Source organism: Helicoverpa zea, chromosome 12, assembly GCF_022581195.2.
Source record: "Helicoverpa zea isolate HzStark_Cry1AcR chromosome 12, ilHelZeax1.1, whole genome shotgun sequence".
Classification (NCBI taxonomy): Eukaryota; Metazoa; Arthropoda; class Insecta; order Lepidoptera; family Noctuidae; genus Helicoverpa; species Helicoverpa zea.
Genome location: NC_061463.1, coordinates 7120859 through 7143251, shown reverse-complemented (window position 1 = coordinate 7143251; position 22393 = coordinate 7120859). Strand labels below are relative to the sequence as shown.

Sequence of the window (22393 nt, the reverse complement as noted above, 5' to 3'; positions counted from 1 at the left end):
TCACTGGGTTTCTGGGTGTTTTTTTATAGAAACAACAAAGTCCGTTCCACAAGAACCAATCTCTCCAGGGGCCCGATTCTCCTAAGTTAATAATGTCAAAATCGTATAGAAATCGAATCGCAATATGATCGCAATAGCAGTTTTAACCATATCGGGCATTCTGCTACTAATAAAAGACGATCGATTGACATTTGATTGGTGTGCGATTGGTCTGCTATTTTGGTGATTTTGGTCTATACGGTAGTTTGCTGTACAATCATTTTGCAATCGTAAATCATAATAAATAATAAATGATAATAAACAATATAATTAAATAATATATGAAAATATGCAGACAAAATGATTCATTATTGAATGACAAAAAAGGATAAAAACGTTTATTTCAAAGAAAAAATAGCGGAATGCCACATACGCTTCAATCGTAATCGAGTCGGGATTGGATCTCAGTCGAATCGAGTCGAACGTCAATCGTATGTCGCTTAAGTAAAATTAGGAGAATCGGGCCCCAGTATGAGGGCGCGGTTTCGATTCCAGGTCAGGCAAGTACCAAAGGAACGTTTCTAAGTTTGTACGTACTTTCTAAGTATATCTAGACACCAATGACTGTGTTTCGGATGGCACGTTAAACTGTAGGTCTCGGCTGTCATTGAACATCCTTGGCAGTCGTTACGGGTAGTAAGTCTGACACCAGTTTAACAGTATTGGGTTGCCTTGGTAAATGGGTTGACACTGGTACTCAGCTACATCCGGTTAGACTGGAAGCCAACTTGGAACACCAACTTAGTTGGAAAAAGGTCTCTGAGGATGAGGTTGTTTATGTAAATGTTACAGCCATAGTGATTAAATATATATTATACATAATCACTAGTCATTGTATAAAATACCCAAATTGACTAGCCAGTATAATAGATTAATCACTTTATCTGGATATAATTCATAACAGCTGGTCAAAGTTGGCCAAAGTAATAAATATGGTATAATCGTCGTGACTACTAATTCTTAGAAACGGCTCAAGTTATTATAGGCTCGCTCTCTTTTTATGATAAATCATCAAATGATTCCTCCCACTGTGGGAGAGCAGCGTGAGGGACTCAGAGAGCATGAGCGTGAGCGTGCAGCGTGAGGTCAGACTGTTAGTGACTTAAACGCACGCGTGGAACAACGCGCGCCGCCGAGACGGGTCCGTGTCTCCCAGGAGACGGAAGGACGATAAGCCACCCGAACTCACCGCACAGGCCCACGACTACGGTGGCCGGGAGTCGTCTCTCGACCACACAGAAAGAGACGATGGCATCCCGGTACCTCTCGCCCCGGACCTTGACTTGAACCAGGGCCAGGCGACTGCCTCGACGAGGACATGGCGGTGCCCTTCCCGGGCAGGGCACATTCCGGGCCGTCCGTATAGTGGCCCGAGCCACACCTCAAAGAGGGGACTTTTTGCTACTATTATGGCGTGCCCCCACTGGGCTAACTAGCCTTTTTCGAATTATATTAAGGTCAGCTACCAGACACTTTAGTTAGTTAACATGAAATAATAAAATCTTTACCTACTTGTTTTATTACATTATCCAAGTCTATGGAGATATTATATAAAATTGCTAGTTAATGTGATTAATTCTGTGTCAATTATCACTTTTTCCAAATTGAGTAGATATTATAAATAATAGCTAGATAATATGTATAATATGCAGACTTATTACTTTGGCTGTAACATATGGACAAAGCTCCAATCTGCAACACCATGTGCAGTTACTTCATTAAATCCTGAAAGATCCTCAACTTGCAAAATACCTAATTAGATTTTTATTTTGCCGCGAAATTTTTCCTAAAAGTAATTTACTATAAGACTGGCCTATGATTCAACCTAGAATAGTTAGGGAATGACAGGAAATTTATTTTGAGGGTATTTACATAATAAAGAACAACAAATACAGATAAATAAAAAAGAACATAAACTTTGTTCAGTAAATAAAACTATTTTAGTTTGACGTGAATAATAAAATATAATAAAAAACAATAAAAAAAGATCTACCTACCTAACAAAGAACAGTATGTATGCAAACACAAAACTAGTGGAATAATAGAAATAAAAATGATTAGTATGGTGTTTCCGTTTTGGTTTGTATGCCACATCTAGTAAATTTATAATTTTACTCGAGTTTCAGTGGTTTGTCTATCTATACCACTTTAACTAAAGTTTGTCTTGCCGGGGACCACCTCATCGGTTTACCTAAATTGAGAGTTCCTTGATAACGAATACAAGCATACTTTATAATTAGCACTCATTTCTTTATTATTTAGCAAAAAACTAAAAGTTACAGATTTAAATTTAATGAGATATATATTTTTGTGACTGCATTCTCTTTACTAATTTATGAATTTTTGGTTCCGTACTACTCAAAGTAAAACGTATGTCGGCAGTTGTAGGTAAGCAAATGCAAAGAAAGATAAACATATGACTATGTAGTTTCCAAATGCGCGAGCGAAGCGAGCGCGAAATTTTTATCGGACTTAAACCAAATATTACGTAAAATTTAGCCCAAACGTACTTAACTTTTTGATTGTTGTCAAATGCAAAAATAAGGGCATATAGTTTCTGAATTCGCGAGCGAAGCGAGCGCGAAATTTTAATTATTTTTTAAGACTCAAAACCAAAATTACGTAAGTTGCGAAAACCCGCGTGCGCATAGATAAGTCGATAAAAATAAAGTTAGAAAACGTATATAGCAACGTCGATAAGCAAAGCTTCGCGGACCTCCAGGGACCACCAGTGGTCCGCGGACCACCGGTTAAGAACCACTGATCTATAGGCTAGGCAGTATTTATTTATGATGCTTCTGGAAGCTAATTATTAAAACATAATAACACTGTTTCTCACTGAGTGTGTTAGGTACTTTTATTTATTATCAGGAAATTAAGCTTTTAAACTAATTTAACACATCATCGGCCTATTTATTGTTGCTCTCATGCATATCGTGGTTGGGATGTAGAGATCCACCCACCACAACGATGTCGTGATTCCTATGTTAACGCGCCCCCACCTTGTTATTGTGCCTTCTAAAGCAATGAAAACTTTCCAATTTTGTCTTGGGAATCGCATCGAAAACATCGTATTGAACACGAACCCGATTACGATATCTATCTGACATCTATAATACATGAGAGGTTGTAATGATTATGTATTACGTCTACTAGAAGAGGCTAGGTAATGGGACACAAAGACAGTAGGCAAACCCAGTTGCTATTAGATACACTTATATCATGTTTAAATGATAGCTAGGCGCAACTCCTTACACTAATTTCAGGTCTGTTGGAATTACAACCCAAATTCCACAGAAAACTGCCCATGATTCTATCAAATGGAATGGAATAAGATAGTAAAATGACGGATTTACAGCCAAGGTTCCAAGTATTAAGTTACTAACAGTTATGTTATGTACCTATTTTAACATGACGGGGATCATAAATAATTTCTGTACTTTTATAAGGATCCCAAAAATTTCTTTAACCCAGAGTTTTTGCTATAAATGCTCTCATATCTTTAAGTTCTGCTTCTGAAGAACTATGTGTCAATCCTTGGTATGTTGTGAAGTCAACATTCTTCATAAATGTCTTGAGGAATGAAGCTGTCATTTGTCCCCATTTGAATGGAACGACTGGGTCACAGTCACCGTGAGCTTGAAATATCTGAAACAAACATTTATATGCAGATTAACAGTTAAGTACCTTTGCACCCCTGTTTGTATGTAAAAACTGGGTTACATCCTACTTTAAATACTTTTTTTTTCAAATCTACCCTGGCATGTATGTTACTTATAGGTCCAAGGATTGGGTTGGACACCGCGCGCACATCTGTCTATTAACAATCCTTTTTATTTTGTCATGGCATTATCTAACTATCCTTTATTATCATTTCGGGTCCGACCAGGTAACCATTACACATTATTTTTAACTAGCGACCCGCTCAGGCTTCACACGGGATAACAGTATTTAGGTACCCACTATTTAATGTATGTTATCTATACATATAATAAATCTGTAAAAAAACTGTGTCTGTACATTGAATATATTAAAAAAATAATAATTGGGTGGGGTTTAGAAACAGTAATGGAGCACAAATCCAAAAAAAAAAATATGTCTGTTTGTCTGTATGTCTGTATGTCTGTATGTCTGTATGTCTGTTTGTTTGTACACGCTAATCTTCCGAACTACTGAACGGATTTCAATGATTTTTTCTTTGTTGTATCAGTATTAGGCCTGGTCAACATATAGGCTATAATTTATCTTCGAAACTTGAAGACCTGATGCAGAACTCCAACAGACCAATAAAACTATAAGAGATACAAATATGGTGCCGTGGCAAAAATTGTTTCATTTGATGAGCATTTTCAGCTGAGATAATAAATTTTAAGATCTGGAACACCTTATGTGGAACCCCAAGAGCCCAGTTTTTCTGTACCATATACAGGTATGACGTTTTAGCAAAAGTTGTTCAATTTGATAAGCACTTTCTATTGACTTATACAAATTGAAGATCTAAAACACCTGATGTGGAACTCCAGGGGCCCAGTAAGACTATAGCATATAGAGGTATAACGTTTTAGCAAAAGTGGTTCAATCTGATAAGCACTCTCTATTGACGTATAAACATCGAAGATCTGGAACACCTGATGTGGAACTTCAAGAGCAATACTACACTTGAAATGTATAGAAATGAATGTTATGAAATAGGTATGGTGAATCAAAAAAGTCCGTCTTTTAGATAACCCTAAAATAATGGACACGTATTTTTTTTCTCCTTCTCACTAACAAATAATAAGGAAGATATAACACGCTTGAATTTTGTGTTAAGTCACTGCTTAGTACAAATTACATACCTAGACGTGGCGTCACGAGCCCCTCTGTCACGAGTCACTCTCCGAATTTGTTGCGTTATATATATCTCATTATTATTTTGTATGTCTCTTCCAGACCTCGGGACTGCAGAGTTCCGAATTTTCGGGAGGAAAACGTGGGGCCGAAGCCAACACGCTGAAGTCCTTTTGAGACAACTTTAATGAAATGGTGACACAAAACCGACGATTATCCCTTTATACACTATAGAAATGAACCCAAGGACAATCCCCGGTGGGCGTCGTTAAAAAGAAAAAACAATCCCCGGTTCTGTGTTATACCATTGCTAACTGTGAATGAATACTACTTGGGCCTATTGTGATGGGATGCTATTGGACTAGGAATGGGGAAACTACGGGAACTATGGCACCTGCCGATGACAATGTATTAGATACATGTAAAAATGGCAGGTGGACTCGCCAGCTCACTTACTGGGCCCCCGGGAATCAGTCACTGAATAGCAACAAGAGGGCAACAAGAAGTGTGAGGATACCTCGGCGGATTTTAAACGCAGATTACGCGCTCCCTGTGGGTCACTTACCACGAGGCACCTATCCTCCGAGCAGGGCTACTAACCCTGCTCTAGCGACTCCACTCTGTCAGTCTGACGGTCAAGCCAAGCCAGAGGGTTGAGACCTACCCCCGTCATGGTTCACTCCGACCGGCCGGAGATGGGGGACAGTATACTCTCCCTGGAGAACTCAGTATATATGCCCCGCGGGGTCGCTACTCCCCGTCATCAGCCTCAGATGTCCTGCGGAGCTTATATCTCATTATTATTGTCGTTATTATCTCAAGAGCCTTTGTCCCAATTATGTTAGGGTCGACTTCCAGTCACGATGCAACTGAGTACCAGTGTTTTACAAGGAGCGACTGCCTATCTGACCTCCACAACCCGGTTAACCGCTCAACCCAACACCCCTTGGTAAAACTGGTTAGACTTACTGGCTTCTGACTATTTCTTAACGACTGCCAAGAATGTTCAATGACAACCCACAGTTTAACATCCCCTCCAAATAACGGTCATTGGTATCCAAAATATACGTAGAAAGTACATACGAACTTAGAAAAGTTGCATTGGCAGGTACTTGCCAGATCTGGAATCAAAGACGCACGCTCATACTTGAGAGATTGGTTCTCTACCCACTAAACCACCACGACTTCCACTAAGTCATCACGACTTTGTCATCTCAGTAACATTTAATGTTTTTTTACGTAATAATACGTGTAATATTTTTGCCACACACAACTTAAATGCGGACTAATTAGAATCACTACTTTTATTTATCGCTATGGTCACGTCTATTGCGGTTCAGTTCTTGGCGTTTTGTTTAGTCTGCTGTGCTTTTGCCGTTGAAGTACAAAAATTAAATATATGGAACGTTTCTAATGGCTATGCGTATTCCGTTGTTTTCAAGCCAACGGGCCCTTAAATTCAATATCAGACGATTCAGATCTTTGATTTTGCTGACCCCGTAGTCGCTGGCATAAGGGACAGGATCCGCGTACGAAGTCGCGGGCAGAAGCTAGTTATACATATAAACCTTCCTCTTTAATAAAAAGAGGCATGAAAATCCTTTGCGTAATTTTGAAGATTTAAGCGTACAAAGAGACACCGCGGGGACATAGGGACAGAAAAAGCAACATTGACTATGTAGTGATAGTGACGATATGTGCCTCCCTATCGTAATATACAAGTGTTATCGTAATTTAATGCAGCTGTAAAATTACATTAGAAATGCAGGACGTCCAGTTGATTAACCTGGTCCTTCTGATAATATCAATAATACATATTGATAAATGTATATCAACAGACTACAATGATCATTTAACATATTATTCTAGCCAGTTGTCGAAAGAAATACAATAAAACCTAATTTACTATGCAGACTAAAGCAAGCATTCATTATAGTGATTTTTCGCTATAGGGATTATTTACAGATACATAATTGACAGTTCCGCAAAATCACACGACCTTAAAAGTCCGACAGTAATATCTCCCTAATTGGTATTGTAAGTAGCACTTTTATAGCTGGAGAGATCTTGATTGCACTGTTTACTCAAGCTGGCTGTATTATTTTTTTATATGTTGTAACTACCTAGTCGAGATGAAAATAACTTTTTTTAGGATTCCCTATCCTAGGGTAAACCGGAACCCTATCACGAAGACTTCGCTGTCCATCGGTTAGTCCGTCTGTATCTGTCACCAGGCTGTATCTTATGAACCGTGATAGCTAGACGGTTGAAATTTTTTACAGATGATGTACCTCGGTACCTATTTCTATTGCCGATTTAACAACAAATACTGAAAAATTTCTTTACAATTGTACATTAAAATGCGATTAAAATTTTGGTGATCTTCACTATTTTTGTCTGATAAGTAAGGTATGTTAAAACATAAGGCGTAAAAATATCTAAATAATGACATGTGTGTGTTAAAGAATTGTTCACTACAGATATGTTTTTACGGCATTTCCATTTTTTATTAGCATTATGCTATCCATGCATGATGATTACATGATAATAATAAATGATTTACGTATGGGACATCACTAACACACAAGCTTTTTTATAAAACAGTGCCATTTGTTAATGAACACATTTCTCCCCTTTGCATGACGCAGTCAAATAAAAAATGCTCAATAATAGGCATGATGACAGTAATCAAAAATCATTAAAATAATATATTTATTAAATTAAACTTGAAGCTTGGAATATAAAACGCGCATTGTTTTCTTTATTAATAATGTGATTAATATGTATTTTTATAAAATAAAATTACAAAATAAGGCAATCCGCCATGATATCTTGAACACCAATCAGAGCTCGTGACGTCATTTCTCAAAACAACTCGCGCGAAAGCGCGCGAACGTCACATTTCGTTATTGTGAACTTCCACTGCGATCTTTGTTTTTATTTAATTATAGTTCGGCCATTCAGAGAATGCGTTCCTGACACGTCGCGATTGAACTGACGACGTAACTTTGCAATGGCGTTGCAGTTACGATAAAAATATTTTTGCTGGTTGTTTACCGTTTTAACAATTGAGGAGCATTAAAACAACATTATTATATCAATAATCAATGAATGTTATTACGTCGTCAGTTCAATCGCGACGTGTCAGGAACGCATTCTCTGAATGGCCGAACTATAATTGTGTATAACACGAGTTATGGAGCCCGGATTTATCAAGGCAAACAGCGCTAATTTGCCTAGAATTGATATCATAATGCTGGGAGAGTTTTTGGCATCAAATATAGATTTTTGTTCAGCTGAATTTAGAAATGTTAAAACTTCCATGTAAGTATACTAGTTTAATTAAAAAAAACTTCCATGTAAGTGTATTAGTTTAATTAAAAAAACTTCTATGTTAGAATCTAGAGAACTATGTAATAACTTATATCAAAGTGATCTTCACAAAAATAAAGTTGTACCCTGGGCAATATTGCTTTTGAATCTCGCCTTGCAAGTTTAAGCCACTTGTTTCGTATTTTTTTATTGTGAGGAACGTACACAAATAACTTATCAGGAGTTGTTTTGGATGTGTTCTTACACTGGGGGACCCCACAACACCTATGCACTAAACTTAATTATTGCACGAGCGTTGTTTACTTGCGTCTTGTAATTTCAGTCGTGACGTCACAAGTGACGACATGACACTGATAAGCGTTTTCGCGCCGGATTCAAAGTGGACAGAGAAAAATGCAATTATTTGATAAAAAAACTTCGCATTTTCTTAAAATTAATAATTTTTCATATAAAATAGACGTATACCTACATCATACAAAGGTATTTAAAAATTTGTCATCATGCCTATTGTTTACGTTTTTTTGGCAACATTTACGATCTCTTTTTTAAAGTTCATTGATATTTACATTTTACATTGACAAGGCTGAATAAAAGTGAGTATTATTCAATATTATAATTATAGTTGTTGAATCATTCATCAAAACAAAGGACAATCGGCAAAATGACCCACGTGTCGTAGTCGCGTAGCTTTTAACAATAAATCAGTAGATAGATAAGTATGGCTTTTAGTCCAGTCATTTTAGGCATTATAAACCCCAATCTGGGAAGAAAATCCTAGTGAGCTTAATTTGTATGTACCTACAACTTGTTTACTGTTATTATGAAGTTGAGAAAAATCGACATTGATAGCGTACCATTTGTACCGGAAAAAAATTTTGCAAGGAAGAAAAGGTCACGAACAGCTTTTCGAGAGGTCAATACGGGTCGTTATAAAAATTGTTACCTCATAAAATTGCTTACAAAAATGTCTCTTGCATTTTTTGTATAATTTGGATTAAAGCGCTGAGAAAGCAATTAGAATGGCCTCACATAGGTACTGTATTGTGTAACGTCCACGAAGGCGTAAACAGTATTGCTTTGTATTGATGTCTTATAACTTTGGACGATTCGGGTAAAATATCTTAAAGAGGTTTGGGTACGGCAATGATAAGAGTTTCGGTATTTTATTTTTAACCGTTGTACTGGTCGGATATTGTATACTCAATTTTGAGGCGCGAATCTTGGGCTGCGATAAGACCAATTTTAAGTTAGTGATGCTGAGAGCAAACCTTCTATGGGATCTAATCTGATCATAATCTTTTATGGGATTTTTACGTTTAAAAAATGTAAACGGTGGAAATGGGAGTTAAAAATAATATACTATAGCCAATAACGACTTTATACTACCAGCAACTGATGATCTACTGAACACAATGTTTTGTAATTTATTGTGAAAATATTCCGGGTACGAAAACAAAGTTCCCAAAGTGGAAAACTTGTAAAAAAACAAGACAATATTTATGAATTGTTTTAGTTCTGCAATGTGAACACTGCTAGATGGCTTTTGGGCATTCTCCTTTTATGCCTCGTTTATCTGTCAAAATACACCTCTTCAATTATTTCATATATAGGGTAGGGCCAAACTATACAAATCTGCCCATTCTCCTTGAAGAAAGCAAAAGGTGCGTGTTATATTACATAATACATAGTAATTAAATTATGTAGGTACCTAATATTATAATTATGTTTGCTACTGTTAATTAAAGACTATCTAGCGTCTATACCTACTGGTATATCTTTATGTGAACACTTCACAATTTCTGGTCATGTATTGGCTGTCGTATATGCACGTTATGAAAACTGCATAAATAACTTGATATTTTACATTAGCGACTACTTCTCGTACCGAGATAAAATATAGCCTATGTTATTCTCGGATAGTGTCGCCTACCAACAGTGAAATAATTTTTAAAATCGGCAACTGAACCGATACAAAAAGGCTCTTAAACTTAGATGATATATGTATATATGGCTTTTGTAACACATAATATTGTATAAAGATATTTATCTTCTCAGAATCAGTTTTAATTTTCCTGTTATTCATTGACAAGGCATGTTATCACATCAAGTTCATCGGGCGAATATACAATTAATTTATATGCATATTCTTGAATACAACCAAAACGTGCCCTTTTCAGTAATTAGCTGCTGTAAATAATTTGTATATATTTTTTTAAGGCTTATGTTTAACTGATCACCAGATATAGTAACAAATAGCAGACAAAAATAGTAAATGATCACCAAAATGAAACTCGCATTTTAATGTAAAACTATAACCAAAGTTTTAACACTTTGCTATCCTATTTAAGTGAAATTACTCCAAAATAAATCATGCGTAAGCCAAAAATAGTAAATGATCACCAAAATTAGACCACCATTTTAAAGTAAGATTATAACCAAAGTTTTTAAATTCTGCTATCCTATTTAAGCAAAATGAGTCCAAATAAATCATTGTTATCCCAAAAGTAGTAAATGATCATCAAAATTATACCAGCGTTTTAATATAAACTGATAATCAAAGTTTTTACATCTTGCTATCCTGTTTAAGTAAACTGACTCCAAAAAAATAAGTTCGGCCTGATACAATAAATTTTATAACATTATGGGGACCCTTTTCCTGCACTAGGGTGGAAAATTGTTTATTGCATGCCTCTAAACAGTGCGATAACAGTGTGTTTTCGAGGGAGTGTATTGAGAAACACATTCTTCTTCTTCTTTCTCCTGCCCTGTTCCCAATTTTACTTGGGGTCGGCGCAATATGTCATTTTCTTCCATTTTCCCCTGTCACTCCTCATACTGACACTCACGCATGCATTGCAAGCCGGACACATAACTTAATATGGCATCATAATACTTTATTTGGTAATAAGCCTACATTTTATGGCAATCACAGTGACTTATTTAGGCAAAAATAATACATTAATTTGGTCGTCAAGACTTGGTGATCATTTACTAAATTTGGTGGTTGAATACAATTTAAAGTGAAGTTGTGACTAAAATAGCTGGTACTATTACATTTTTAGACTTTATTTTTCTGGTGTTCAGTAGATATTTCTGGTTACAAAACTAAGGGTATCAAAGCGTTTTATGGTGGTCATTATATTTGTTCCCTTTTTTTAATAAATGTAGTTGTAAATTAAAGAGGTAGCTTGAGGAAAATCATTTTAAGAGGAACTTCTTTAACAAACTAAAATAAAAAAATTACCCGAACACTGCTCATAAAACCTGAAGTACTTTTTGTGTAACTGCCAAATTCTCATCCTGATAATTCACCAATTCAAAATCATTTTGAATAGATAGCATTGTATGGCCACTGAACTTACCAGCATTTCTGCAGGAACCTTCACTGCATCAGGAAAGTGCGCATGTCTGGGTAACCAGCAGGACAAGGACATTATTCCAGCGAGAGGTTCTGGATATGTCAAACCAGCATGAAGAGCCAAAGCTCCTCCTTGAGAAAATCCACCCAACAGTATTCTATTAGGAAGTATTCCAGCCTGCAAGGTAGAACCCACAGATAATAACATGATCATTCTTAAGAGCTGCTAATACTGCAACGATTCAGACTGTCCTGCAGAACACACTTCATTATCTACTTACTTTAATTTCATTGGCAATGAGACGGTGAACAAGGTCAGTAGCTCTCAATATACCCTCTTCATCTTCAGGAGCAGTAGCATCCAGAGTCCGTAAATCAAACCATGACGGCATACGAAAACCCGCATTTAACGTCACTGGCATAGTTGCAGCTGTCGGACATATTACTTTTATGTGGGGCCCACGGAGAGCCGCGATAGTATTTGCCCACCCATGGCTGTAATAGAGTTTATCATAAAATTAGATATACGGGATTTTTTACTTTATAAGTAAAAATAAAACGAAGAAGAACAGAAGTACTAACCCAGTGTCACCTAGACCATGAAGAAATATAAGCTGAAATTAACCGATGAGTATTATTAGTAAAACAATGTACACTATTTTGTTGGCTATTAAAATAACTATTTTACTTACAGATGCCGTTTGTTTCGCTGTAGCTGCAATAATTACAGGATTTGGTTCCATTATATAAACAATGCGAGAAAATCAATACTTAATATCTGCAAAACAGTTCTTGCCAGCTAGCAGTTCAACAATTTTTACTGATCAATCAAACTGATCTGATTTGGCGACTGACTTGACTGACTTGACATTCAATGTTACCAGCCATGATTAAATATTTAGGCGATTAGAGAGAGGCTAGCATCGAGACTAGCGTGTAAATGATAAGGAAAAAATGTCCACTGGTGCAGTATGGAGCACTGTTGTCCCTTAAACGGAAATATTGAAATATGTAAATACACATTTACAAACAAAACGAAACATTTCTAATCGAGGGAATATATGGAGTAGATATGATCTTTGCGACTTGCGTTATCCTCCGCTTAACTTAGAAACTTACTTCTACTTCGGCTTACAATACAAATGTAATCCGATGAACTTTTTAACGCAAAATAATAATGTAAAAGTATTTAGAATTACATTTTTAACTCATAATTTTCCGCTACCAGTTGAAGCGTTCACCATATACGCGACCATACATAAAAACATGATTTTTATTGAAATCTGATGACTTTGTTTCAATTGAAATGGAGTCTAAACTTTAAATACCTATTACTGAAAAAAATATTGCGTTGTATAGTTTGATTATAATGGTAACCCTAAAAAAAGTAACAAATTGGTGTCTATATCCACATTAAAATAAATTGCTGATTGTTACGTAAACTAATCGAATCTCTCTTTCACACTTGTTGTATTTGTGAAGCACACTAGCGCTCAGGCTTTGACTACATACGTATTCTCAGCTTCTATTTTCATTGGTTCAGTTGTTATTTCTTGGATATTCGGAGGACCTCTTTTTATATTTTGTTGAATTTTGTTACAATGGATTCGACTTTACGAGAACAAGTCATGATAAATCAATTTGTGCTAGCAGCAGGATGTGCACAAGAACAAGCGAAACAGTTATTGCAAGCTGCACACTGGCAATTTGAGGTAAATTTTATAATATATGTAAACAAACAGTATGTAATCATGAAATGGCTGCTTGATATTTTGATTTACAATAGCCTTTTGCAGTGACACATTGTTATCAACAATTATATAAAAGGTTACTGTTTGTTTAATAGTGAATTCTAAAAAATGATCTTAATCATCATTAAACATGTCTAGTACACTTATATTTTTAATGTTTCTATTTCCATATTATTCTTATTCTGTAAACATCATATTATTGATATTGACAAAATAATACGCAATAACGGAGCTAGTAATTTAACCTTGATATGCATATAACAATAATTGTTAGGTACTAATAAATAATTGTATATTTAAGATAAAATGTTTTTTGCATGTCATTATATTATGACTGAATACTGAACTAATTGACATTTTGTAACACCTTGTATATAACTGTATTCATTTGCAAATAAATCCTTTGACTTTGACTTTGACTTACTATTATGTTTCAGTGCCTAGTCAGGCCCTGTTTTTGGTTGATAGGTACTTGTAATCTTGTGATCTTGTTAACAATAACAATATTTAAATTGAACAAAAGTGATTTATATGCATCAATGTGTTAATATATTTGTTTATATTTCTAATAATTATACTTAAGACTAGTGTTCATAGATTTTCTATCCAATTTGGTTTTGTTGTAGTTGCATTGACCTATTTTGGGTTATATCCTTTTCACGTAAACATCAAGTTGGTCATTAAAAATTTGAACACATTATGATATTTCATTCTTTATCATTTCACAAGAGTAACAACTGTTGTTATTTTATTTTTATTTCAGACAGCATTATCAATATTTTTTCAAGAAGTGGCAATTCCTGCTGGTGCTAATGGTATTGCTGCACCACATTATCGTCAGGTATTGTGTGACTTATTCATAAATTCAACAAGCTGGCTCTTGGTTACACACGGACATGTCCTGAGAGACTTACTTAATACATCAAAAAAATATATATATTATTGGATGCTTATGTTTATCAATATGGTTTCCAGAGTTGTAGCTAATTGTTTCATATGCATCATTGAAAATTCCATTTTGACTTGAGTTTCTTGTGGTGAATAAGTATAAAATGTAAATATGTATTTCAGCAATTGATGACACCCTGCAATACTCCAGCCACACCTCCAAACTTCCCTGATGCACTAGCGGCATTCTCACGACTGTCGACGACTGGCAGCCCCAACAACGCGGGCGGTGGAGGGTGTGCGGGTGCAGCTGCACCCCCTGTGTCCCCGCTCGCCACGCACCCACCACCGCCCCCTCCAGTGCCACATGTGCAGATGAACATGTTCCCTGGCACTCCAAACCCTCAGACAAATTATTCTTCAATCTCCTGCTCAACTGCCGTAAGTATTTTTAAAAATCTCATCAGACCCTGGGCTATTAGTGATCAGCCAGCGATGATTTTGGTAATAAATGTACAGTGTAAACTCCATGTAACGTCCCTCGGATTTAACGGCAAACTCCCTAAAGCATCAAAATCAATTGGCTTTATTATTTTTTTATTTATTTGAATCAGGTATCAAGGCCCATAGAAAATACTATACATAAATATTATAACATTGATATTATCATATTTTGCTTTAGTTAGTTTTCCATACACTGATACACTCTCCTCCATTTAATGCCAACTTTTTATAATGCTATAAAATGCAGTCCATTCATTGTCATTATATGTATAGTTACACTGTATATTACTATACTTACTGTTCTATCCCTTGGTGTACTATAAAAAAAATCTTACACTACCCAGTTACCAGGTATGACTTAATTGACTCTTAACAACTGTTGAAGAGGGACAAATGACAGTCGGGGCTATACAATATAAGAACACAGCTTAAGGTCCAAGCGATATTGGAGAAAAATTTGGAAGATTTGGAGAAAGATTTGGAAAAGAATTAAAAAAAATGATCAGGAGAATGAGTAAATAACAGTATAGTATTTGAACAGGGTGTAATAATTTTAGTGCAGTAATATGCAAATATATTTTTTCCCAGTAAAAGTTATTCCTAGTTACCAAAGCTATCATTTAAAACAAATTTCATGACTGGGTGCTGATAAAGTCAAAGTCAAAGTCAAAAACGTTTATTGAAAATAGGCTAGTTTTTAGCACTTTTTCACGTCAAATAATACAAAAAGACAGCACCCCAAAACGCCCCCCTTTCACCACTTCCTAGTGTCATGGCTGGGAAGAAGATAGCCCAGGAACACCCATTCTCTTTTCTGGCTTGTGTTTGTCCAGTCATAAAAAGACTTTAATGATGAATAAACTTATTATTCTTTCAGATGTGCAGCGAAAACATGCCAAGATAAATTGGATGGTGTTAGTTTAGGAGCATCTATAATTTATTTTTCTAATGGTGCGCAATGTGAGCTGTGGAATTGTGTATGAAATGTATATTACTTTAGGAAACACCCCATAGCAGCGTTGGTTTGCTGGACAATATTTGGGGTGCTGTACTGTAGTCAATCATGTTAAATTTATTACAAAGTGTCGTATCTACATTATATATATTATATATACAGAGGTTTCAGAATGTGCACAATAAATACTATGAATTGTGTTAGTTTTTGGTAATCGAAATTTATAATGTGATTGTAAAAATATTGTAACAGAAATGTAATCTTAAATAATCATGACTTTAATAACATACAGAGTGAGAATTTTGCTTTAGCTTCTAAAGTTATTGTCATACTTCGTTAATTATTTTATAGTTAGAATTGTGAAATAAAATCATATTGACTAACCCCATTTATAATACTACCACTACTACATGGACATACCTTACTGCATAACTAAGTTAAATAATAATTAGTTAAAAATAGTTCCAATTAGCAGTTCTGGCATATGTTTTTTATTTATAAGTCAAGTTATTATTTTCTGGAGTTAGTCTCTATCTACTTGACACATTCTTCTATTTAAGAAAGAAAAGTTCTTTACTAGTGGCGTTGTTTTTTGTGAATTTCTTAAAATTTAATGTAATTTAGTCATATTAAATAACCTACATAAAATAAAACCGACCAAGTGCGAGTCGGACTCGCGCACCGTAAAATATACGCAGTAAAGTCGCAATTGTCTTTTTTTCCGAATTCATATTTTTTTTTTTTCACAAATGCGTATTAGAAATTGTTAAATATAATAAGAACAAAAGATATTTTCGGAGTTTCCCGAAGGGACATTGGGCGTTTTGGTGCCCTGCCCAACATTGTTGATTATATAGCACCATTGCCTAGGTAGATCTAGCTAGACAAAGCAAAAAAATAAGTACTAAGGCTCGAGTCACACCGGAATGGCAGCGATGCGGCGAGCACTTTCAGTGATCTTTAACTAAATACAAGACCAGCTGCGCGCCTCGTTGGAGTTTCCGCCCGCGGCGCCCGCTTGCATTGCTTGCACACGGCCTCTGCCATTTCGGTGTCACTCGGGCCTATGGCGACTAGCCTCTTGAGGAGTCAAGAGGAACCTTGAACACAGAGGCCTTGGAACACAGTGACCGACTGGTGTAGGTATTGGTGCATCTGCTGGATTGAAGGCCCACATAAAGTGTATCTACGTAACGTTTAACATAATATAGTCCATACATGCCATTCTAAGATGTTCTTAGAAAAAGTTTTTAAAACATTGTAACCGAGAAAAAAACAACTTTTTTCTAAATTAGTATAATTTATTGTTAACAAGATTCTGATTCAGGTTCAATAACTGGATCTTTCTTTTCTTCCTGGTTGTTTGATAGATCAGCATATAATAATGATGGATTAGCTGCTAGGGCATCGCTGCTTTCTATTGGGCTCACAATATTCGAATGCTTACTTCTTTTAAATATAAGCTGAAACAATGAGTACCTAGGTATAGTTCGGCCATTCAGAGAATGCGTTCCTGACACGTCGCGATTGAACTGACGACGTAACTTTGCAATGGCGTTGCAGTTACGATAAAAATATTTTTGCTGGTTGTTTACCGTTTTAACAATTGAGGAGCATTAAAACAACATTATTATATCAATAATCAATGAATGTAGTTACGTCGTCAGTTCAATCGCGACGTGTCAGGAACGCATTCTCTGAATGGCCGAACTATAATAAAATATTTTATAGGCACGTGTGTCTAATCTAAGGCAATCCCTCGACCCACAATTAGGGCATGCAATTTCGGTAAAATAAAAATTACCGGTAAAAATTCGGTAATAAAAATATTTTTACCGGTAAAACGGTAATTTTTGAATTATTTTAAAATGTGATTCAATAAGATTGGATAGTCTAAAAGAAAAAATTGTTAAAAATACGAGGTATAAGGTGGTAAACATTTTTTGTGATGTGGGCCGTAACAAAAAGACATGACAGTACCATCCGTACGCGATGTCGTCGACAAAATGCAAGAGAAACGGCTGCGATGGTTCGGCCATGTGAAAAGGAGACCACCTGAATACATCGCCAATGTTGTGTACTCAATCTCAATATACCCGGTCAAAGGTGCAGAGGCAGGCCGAAACTGTGGTGGTGGAGTGTCGTAATGAATGACATGAAAATCTACGAACTCGAAGAAGAAGATGTCCTGGATAGATTGAAGTGGAAGAAGAAGATACGGAAAGCGGACTCTGTCACAAGACGGGATAAACGCTAAGAATAACCGTGAAGTAAAAGCCCTTTTTTATGGTAAATCGTAGGCATTTTATGGACCAGGGTCGCGGTAACTCTTTCGAACAATCCCGCAGCCCCGGCAGGCCTTGGCCCTGCTCGTGGAACAACTCGGGCCGCCGTCACGGGTCTGTTGTCTATGCAGACAGAGGAACGACGAGCCCCCCGAACTCACCGTCCACAGACCGACGCCTGCGGTAGCCGGGAGTCGTCTCTCGACACTCGGCGCCCGTGGTGTCTTCCTGGTCCACTACAGTGGCTGGGATGAGAGGTGCGAACTCGCAGGCGCTCCACCGTCTCCTTCTCGAGCATGACTGCTTCGCAGAAGGAGGCGACGGCTTCCCATTCCCTCTCGTTCCGGACCATGGCTTGAACCAGGGCCGGACGCGAGAGGTCGCCGCTGCCTATTGGCTAGACGACGACACGGCGGTACCCTTCCCAGACAGTGCACACCTAGACTGTGTGCTCCACCGTGTCCTCAGAGCTGTCCGCATGGTAGTGAAGTAAAAGCCCTTGCTCAATAAGGTCATAGAGTAGGTAAAATAAGCATAGGCTACATTTTTACCTAATAGGAGCTGACAGCTATGAGGAAATTTAGAATAACCGAATGAATATTTGTTTAGATATTATAAATTAAGATGAAAATGAAGATTTGTATCTAACGTATAGTTAAGGAGCCACATGAGTTTACTTTTCTAAAGAACAGCAACTTTAACAGTCTTACAATATGTAATGTATTCAATATTACATTATGTTCAGGCTACATAATGAAGATTTGACGTTAAATGAACAATTGCTATATATTATCACAAAAACGTAAAAACCGGTAATTTACCGGTTACATATTATTTTTACCGGTAAATTAAAGATCGCGAAAATGGACGGTTTTACCGGTAAAACCGAAACCGGTAAACCGGTATTGCATGCCCTACCCACCAGTGGCGAGGCGTCCTTATAAGCCGATTCCCATCGGCTTCCCTTTCGAAATTCAAGAAAGAAGCATAGGTATAAGTTATAATATAGGTATAGGTATAATTAATATAATCATTTAAACCACACAATTTAAATATGTAGGTATAACAAAACGCCTACCACCGTAAAAAAAATTGTCTATAAATTACTTGAAACATTTTGCTCCTACTAAATAAGCCGCGGCTTCCTCCTCCATACAAAACTACGCTTGCGTGACGTCATCCACGCCGCGCCGCGCGATGTTCGCAAAATAAAGGTCTCTGCAAACAGCGGGCGCGGCGCGGCGGGACGGGACGGCGACGTGACACAATGTACTAAATCGTCGCGTCGCGTCGCGTCGAGCGGGACGGCTCTGTGTGACGTCGTCCGTAATATCTAGTACATTACAACTGCTCAGTGTCGCGTCGCCGTCCCGTCCCGCCGCGCCGCGCCCGCTGTGTGCAGAGACCTTAAGGGCGAGCGGTAAGCCGGCTCACGGAGCGGCTTCCACCAATCAAAACTCGCGAGTGACAGCGCTTTCTCAAATATGTAAACAAACAAATCAGACAAATTCACTCTCATTGTTCTTATTTTGTTTTAGATAATACCATTAACAATTTGTTCTTTGTATTACTTAATTGAATTTATTAGTGTGTGTATCATTTGGAAATAACATAGTTCGTGTGTGTGTTTTAGTTACATTATGTCAACATAGATGGCGTTGTGCATTTTTATGCAAATCCTGAATCGCGGTGTTAAGATTCTCCGCTAGTTGGGAATTTATTTATTTTTATGAATTCACCAAGTATATATTTTGATAATTTTGATTAAATAGTTGGCAGTATCATTACTCCCTACTATAATAATTCCCGCGATCGCACTGTGTGACCTGGTACTCAGTACAAGTACAGTACTACAGTGTGTGTACCTAGTGAAAATAGAGATATCTACGTTGAAATTATGTATTTTGATACGTAGACAGTTGGCATCAGGTTTCTTTTTAATGTACCTATAGCATTTATCGCATTAGACTGTTTTCCGATCCGACAGATTGTTTACTTTAGGAAGGAACTTATTTTTCAAGGTTAAGTTTTGAGAATAAAAACGTGTTATAAAACTCGGGCACGCCGCTCGGGTGAATTACCTACCAATATTACGTCTATATTAAAATTACTAACGTCCTGACGGATAAATACCTACGATAAATATCAATGGCTAACAGGCCGTTGTAAATTAAATACTTAAAATGTATTGTTTCTAGTGCCAAGTTTTCTCAGATTCTAGTACCTAGTTAATATACCTAACTAAAGATAATAAAGTTTTATAGATATTAATAATCTGCCGAATTCCTCGAGAAAACATGTTCAAACTATCAGTCTCTCAGTCAGTGCTAAAAGGTGGACTGAGAAATTACCTCCATTACCTCTTCCCCCCCATCCCTGAGTACTCCCCCCCCCCCCAGTTTTTTTTTTGCTGCGGCTTCCCTATTTCATTAAACTACCCTTCGCCACTGCTACCCACAATAATCTTAAAATCCTTCAACGTCATATTTTTAAATTTTCATTCGCAATAAAAATGCAATAGTAGTAGGTATATCGGGGATTTGTGACGGTCCCGGATCAGAATAGGACCCCCCCATCTTTCTTTCATGGGTATCGTACGAGGCGGCTAAGGGAATTAATGGCCACGATGAAGGGTAAATAGAAAACATAAAGACACCACAACAGCATTACCAAATAGGGTTACTGTCAGACAGGCGACCCACCAACTGCAAAACATCGCTAAAACCCTCCACAGCATGTATAGAAAGATAGAAGGAAACATGTTGCGCCGACCCGAAATAAAATTGGGATAAGGGCAGGGGCCCGATTCTCCTAAGTTAATAATGTCAAAATCGAATCGCAATATGATCGCAATAGCAGTTTTAACCATATCGGGCATTCTGCTACTAATAAAAGACCAATCGTATTCGATTGACATTTGATTGGTGTGCGATTGGTCTGCTATTTTGGTAATTTTGGTCTATACGGTAGTTTGCTGTACAATCATTTTGCAATCGAAAATCATTTGCAGACAAAATGATTCATTATTGAATGACAGAAAAGGATAAAAACGTTTATTTCAAAGAAAAAATAGCGGAATGCCACATACGCTTCAATCGTAATCGAGTCGGGATCGGATCTCAGTCGAATCGAGTCGAACGTCAATCGAATGTTGCTTAAGTAAAATTAGGAGAATCGGGCCCCAGGGGGATGATGAGATATATTGGCGATCAGGGATTTCACTCTGAGGTGTTTTATACACAGAGCAACTTTAGCTTATTTATTTAGGCACACCAACAACTTATTTACAAATACTTTCACATATATAAGTTTACAATTGTTTATAGTTGAGGCAGCTATAATTTTTTTTAAGTTACCTGTAAAAGTTGATATATAGTTGCTACGATTGCCACACGGTTAAAAGTTTATAGCGATGTATTGAGCAACACTGCCATTCTGGGCACAAGGAGAGGGAAGGTGTGAAATCGCCTGAAGCTTTGCGATTAAAAATAACTTCTATATTATTTTGATTTTGCAATGTGAAATGTTAGACGGCTTCTGGTCATTCTCCTTTCAGCTCTCTATTATTATATAGTGCTAACACGCTCAGACAGACATGGCGTTAGGGTTCCCAGTTGACTACGGTACCCTAAAAAAATGTATACCTACTTCCTCCACTTATGTAGGAATCCTACTGTAGGATCAGTGCTTTGACTGGTAGCGGTAAATTCAAAATAAAATGGTTTGTGATGTTTTATCGTATTAACAGCGGATGGTGTGCTCCTATAATTATGCAGTTATAGAAGAGCTCGATAAACTGCCATAAAATATCCTACTTATAATGAACCTACCTAATATTCTATTTTACCTCAGGACATGACGTAGAATATTTTAGAAAGGTGACGAGAGTGTTAGGCGCTCCCTAGATGATCTATATATCGCGCAATATTCGAGACCTAGCTGTGGGACAATAAAAAAGGCTGATGATGATGATGCGCAATGATTTTTAGTGTATTTTTTTTATTGTACAACATTCACTGTACAATGTTATTATAGGTCCAGATAGCCCATTTAACCGTGAATCTAAATCCTACAGTTTTCATGAGACGCTTGTGATACCGTTTTGGTGGGCGCTGTTTGGTAATAAGAATACATAATGCTAAGCGACAATCTATGCCTACCACTTAACTTACCTTATGAAATTGCGGTTTTTCATATATCCACAAAAATAATAACGAGGCTATGATCACCGTAATACTAAAAATCAAATAATTTGTAGAATAACTATAGGCATCCAAGAATATACCATACCAACAACCAGCACTTACATTCAGCATACTTTTTTGTTGTGTAGTATTTACTAAGCAAAAGTTAAAAATACTTTAGGTGAGTACTTCTTGGTTTGTATTACGATGAAACTAAAAGAAAATGACAAAGTACCTATAACCTAGACAGATTATTAGACAGTCTG

General features: G+C 36.8%; 2 protein-coding genes and 1 long non-coding RNA gene across 3 annotated transcripts; 1 reads left to right on the top strand and 2 right to left on the bottom strand.

The window, feature by feature from the left end:
• Positions 1-1983: 1983 nt before the first annotated feature.
• Positions 1984-12426, bottom strand: LOC124635133 (acyl-protein thioesterase 1). The gene is made up of 5 exons (XM_047170926.1): positions 12253-12426; positions 12143-12174; positions 11842-12055; positions 11565-11738; positions 1984-3687 (listed from the first exon to the last, which is right to left on the bottom strand). The coding sequence occupies exons 1-5, from the start codon at positions 12301-12303 to the stop codon at positions 3505-3507; spliced, it is 654 nt and encodes a 217-aa protein (XP_047026882.1). The 5' UTR covers positions 12304-12426; the 3' UTR covers positions 1984-3504.
• A 593-nt stretch (positions 12427-13019) lies between these two features.
• Positions 13020-16367, top strand: LOC124635238 (UBA-like domain-containing protein 1). Its single transcript, XM_047171094.1, has 4 exons — positions 13020-13272; positions 14075-14152; positions 14383-14640; positions 15581-16367. The coding sequence occupies exons 1-4, from the start codon at positions 13162-13164 to the stop codon at positions 15605-15607; spliced, it is 474 nt and encodes a 157-aa protein (XP_047027050.1). The 5' UTR covers positions 13020-13161; the 3' UTR covers positions 15608-16367.
• A 571-nt stretch (positions 16368-16938) lies between these two features.
• Positions 16939-22393, bottom strand: LOC124635239. Its single transcript, XR_006984980.1, has 2 exons — positions 22116-22393; positions 16939-17121 (listed from the first exon to the last, which is right to left on the bottom strand). It is a non-coding gene; the product is annotated as an uncharacterized LOC124635239 (long non-coding RNA).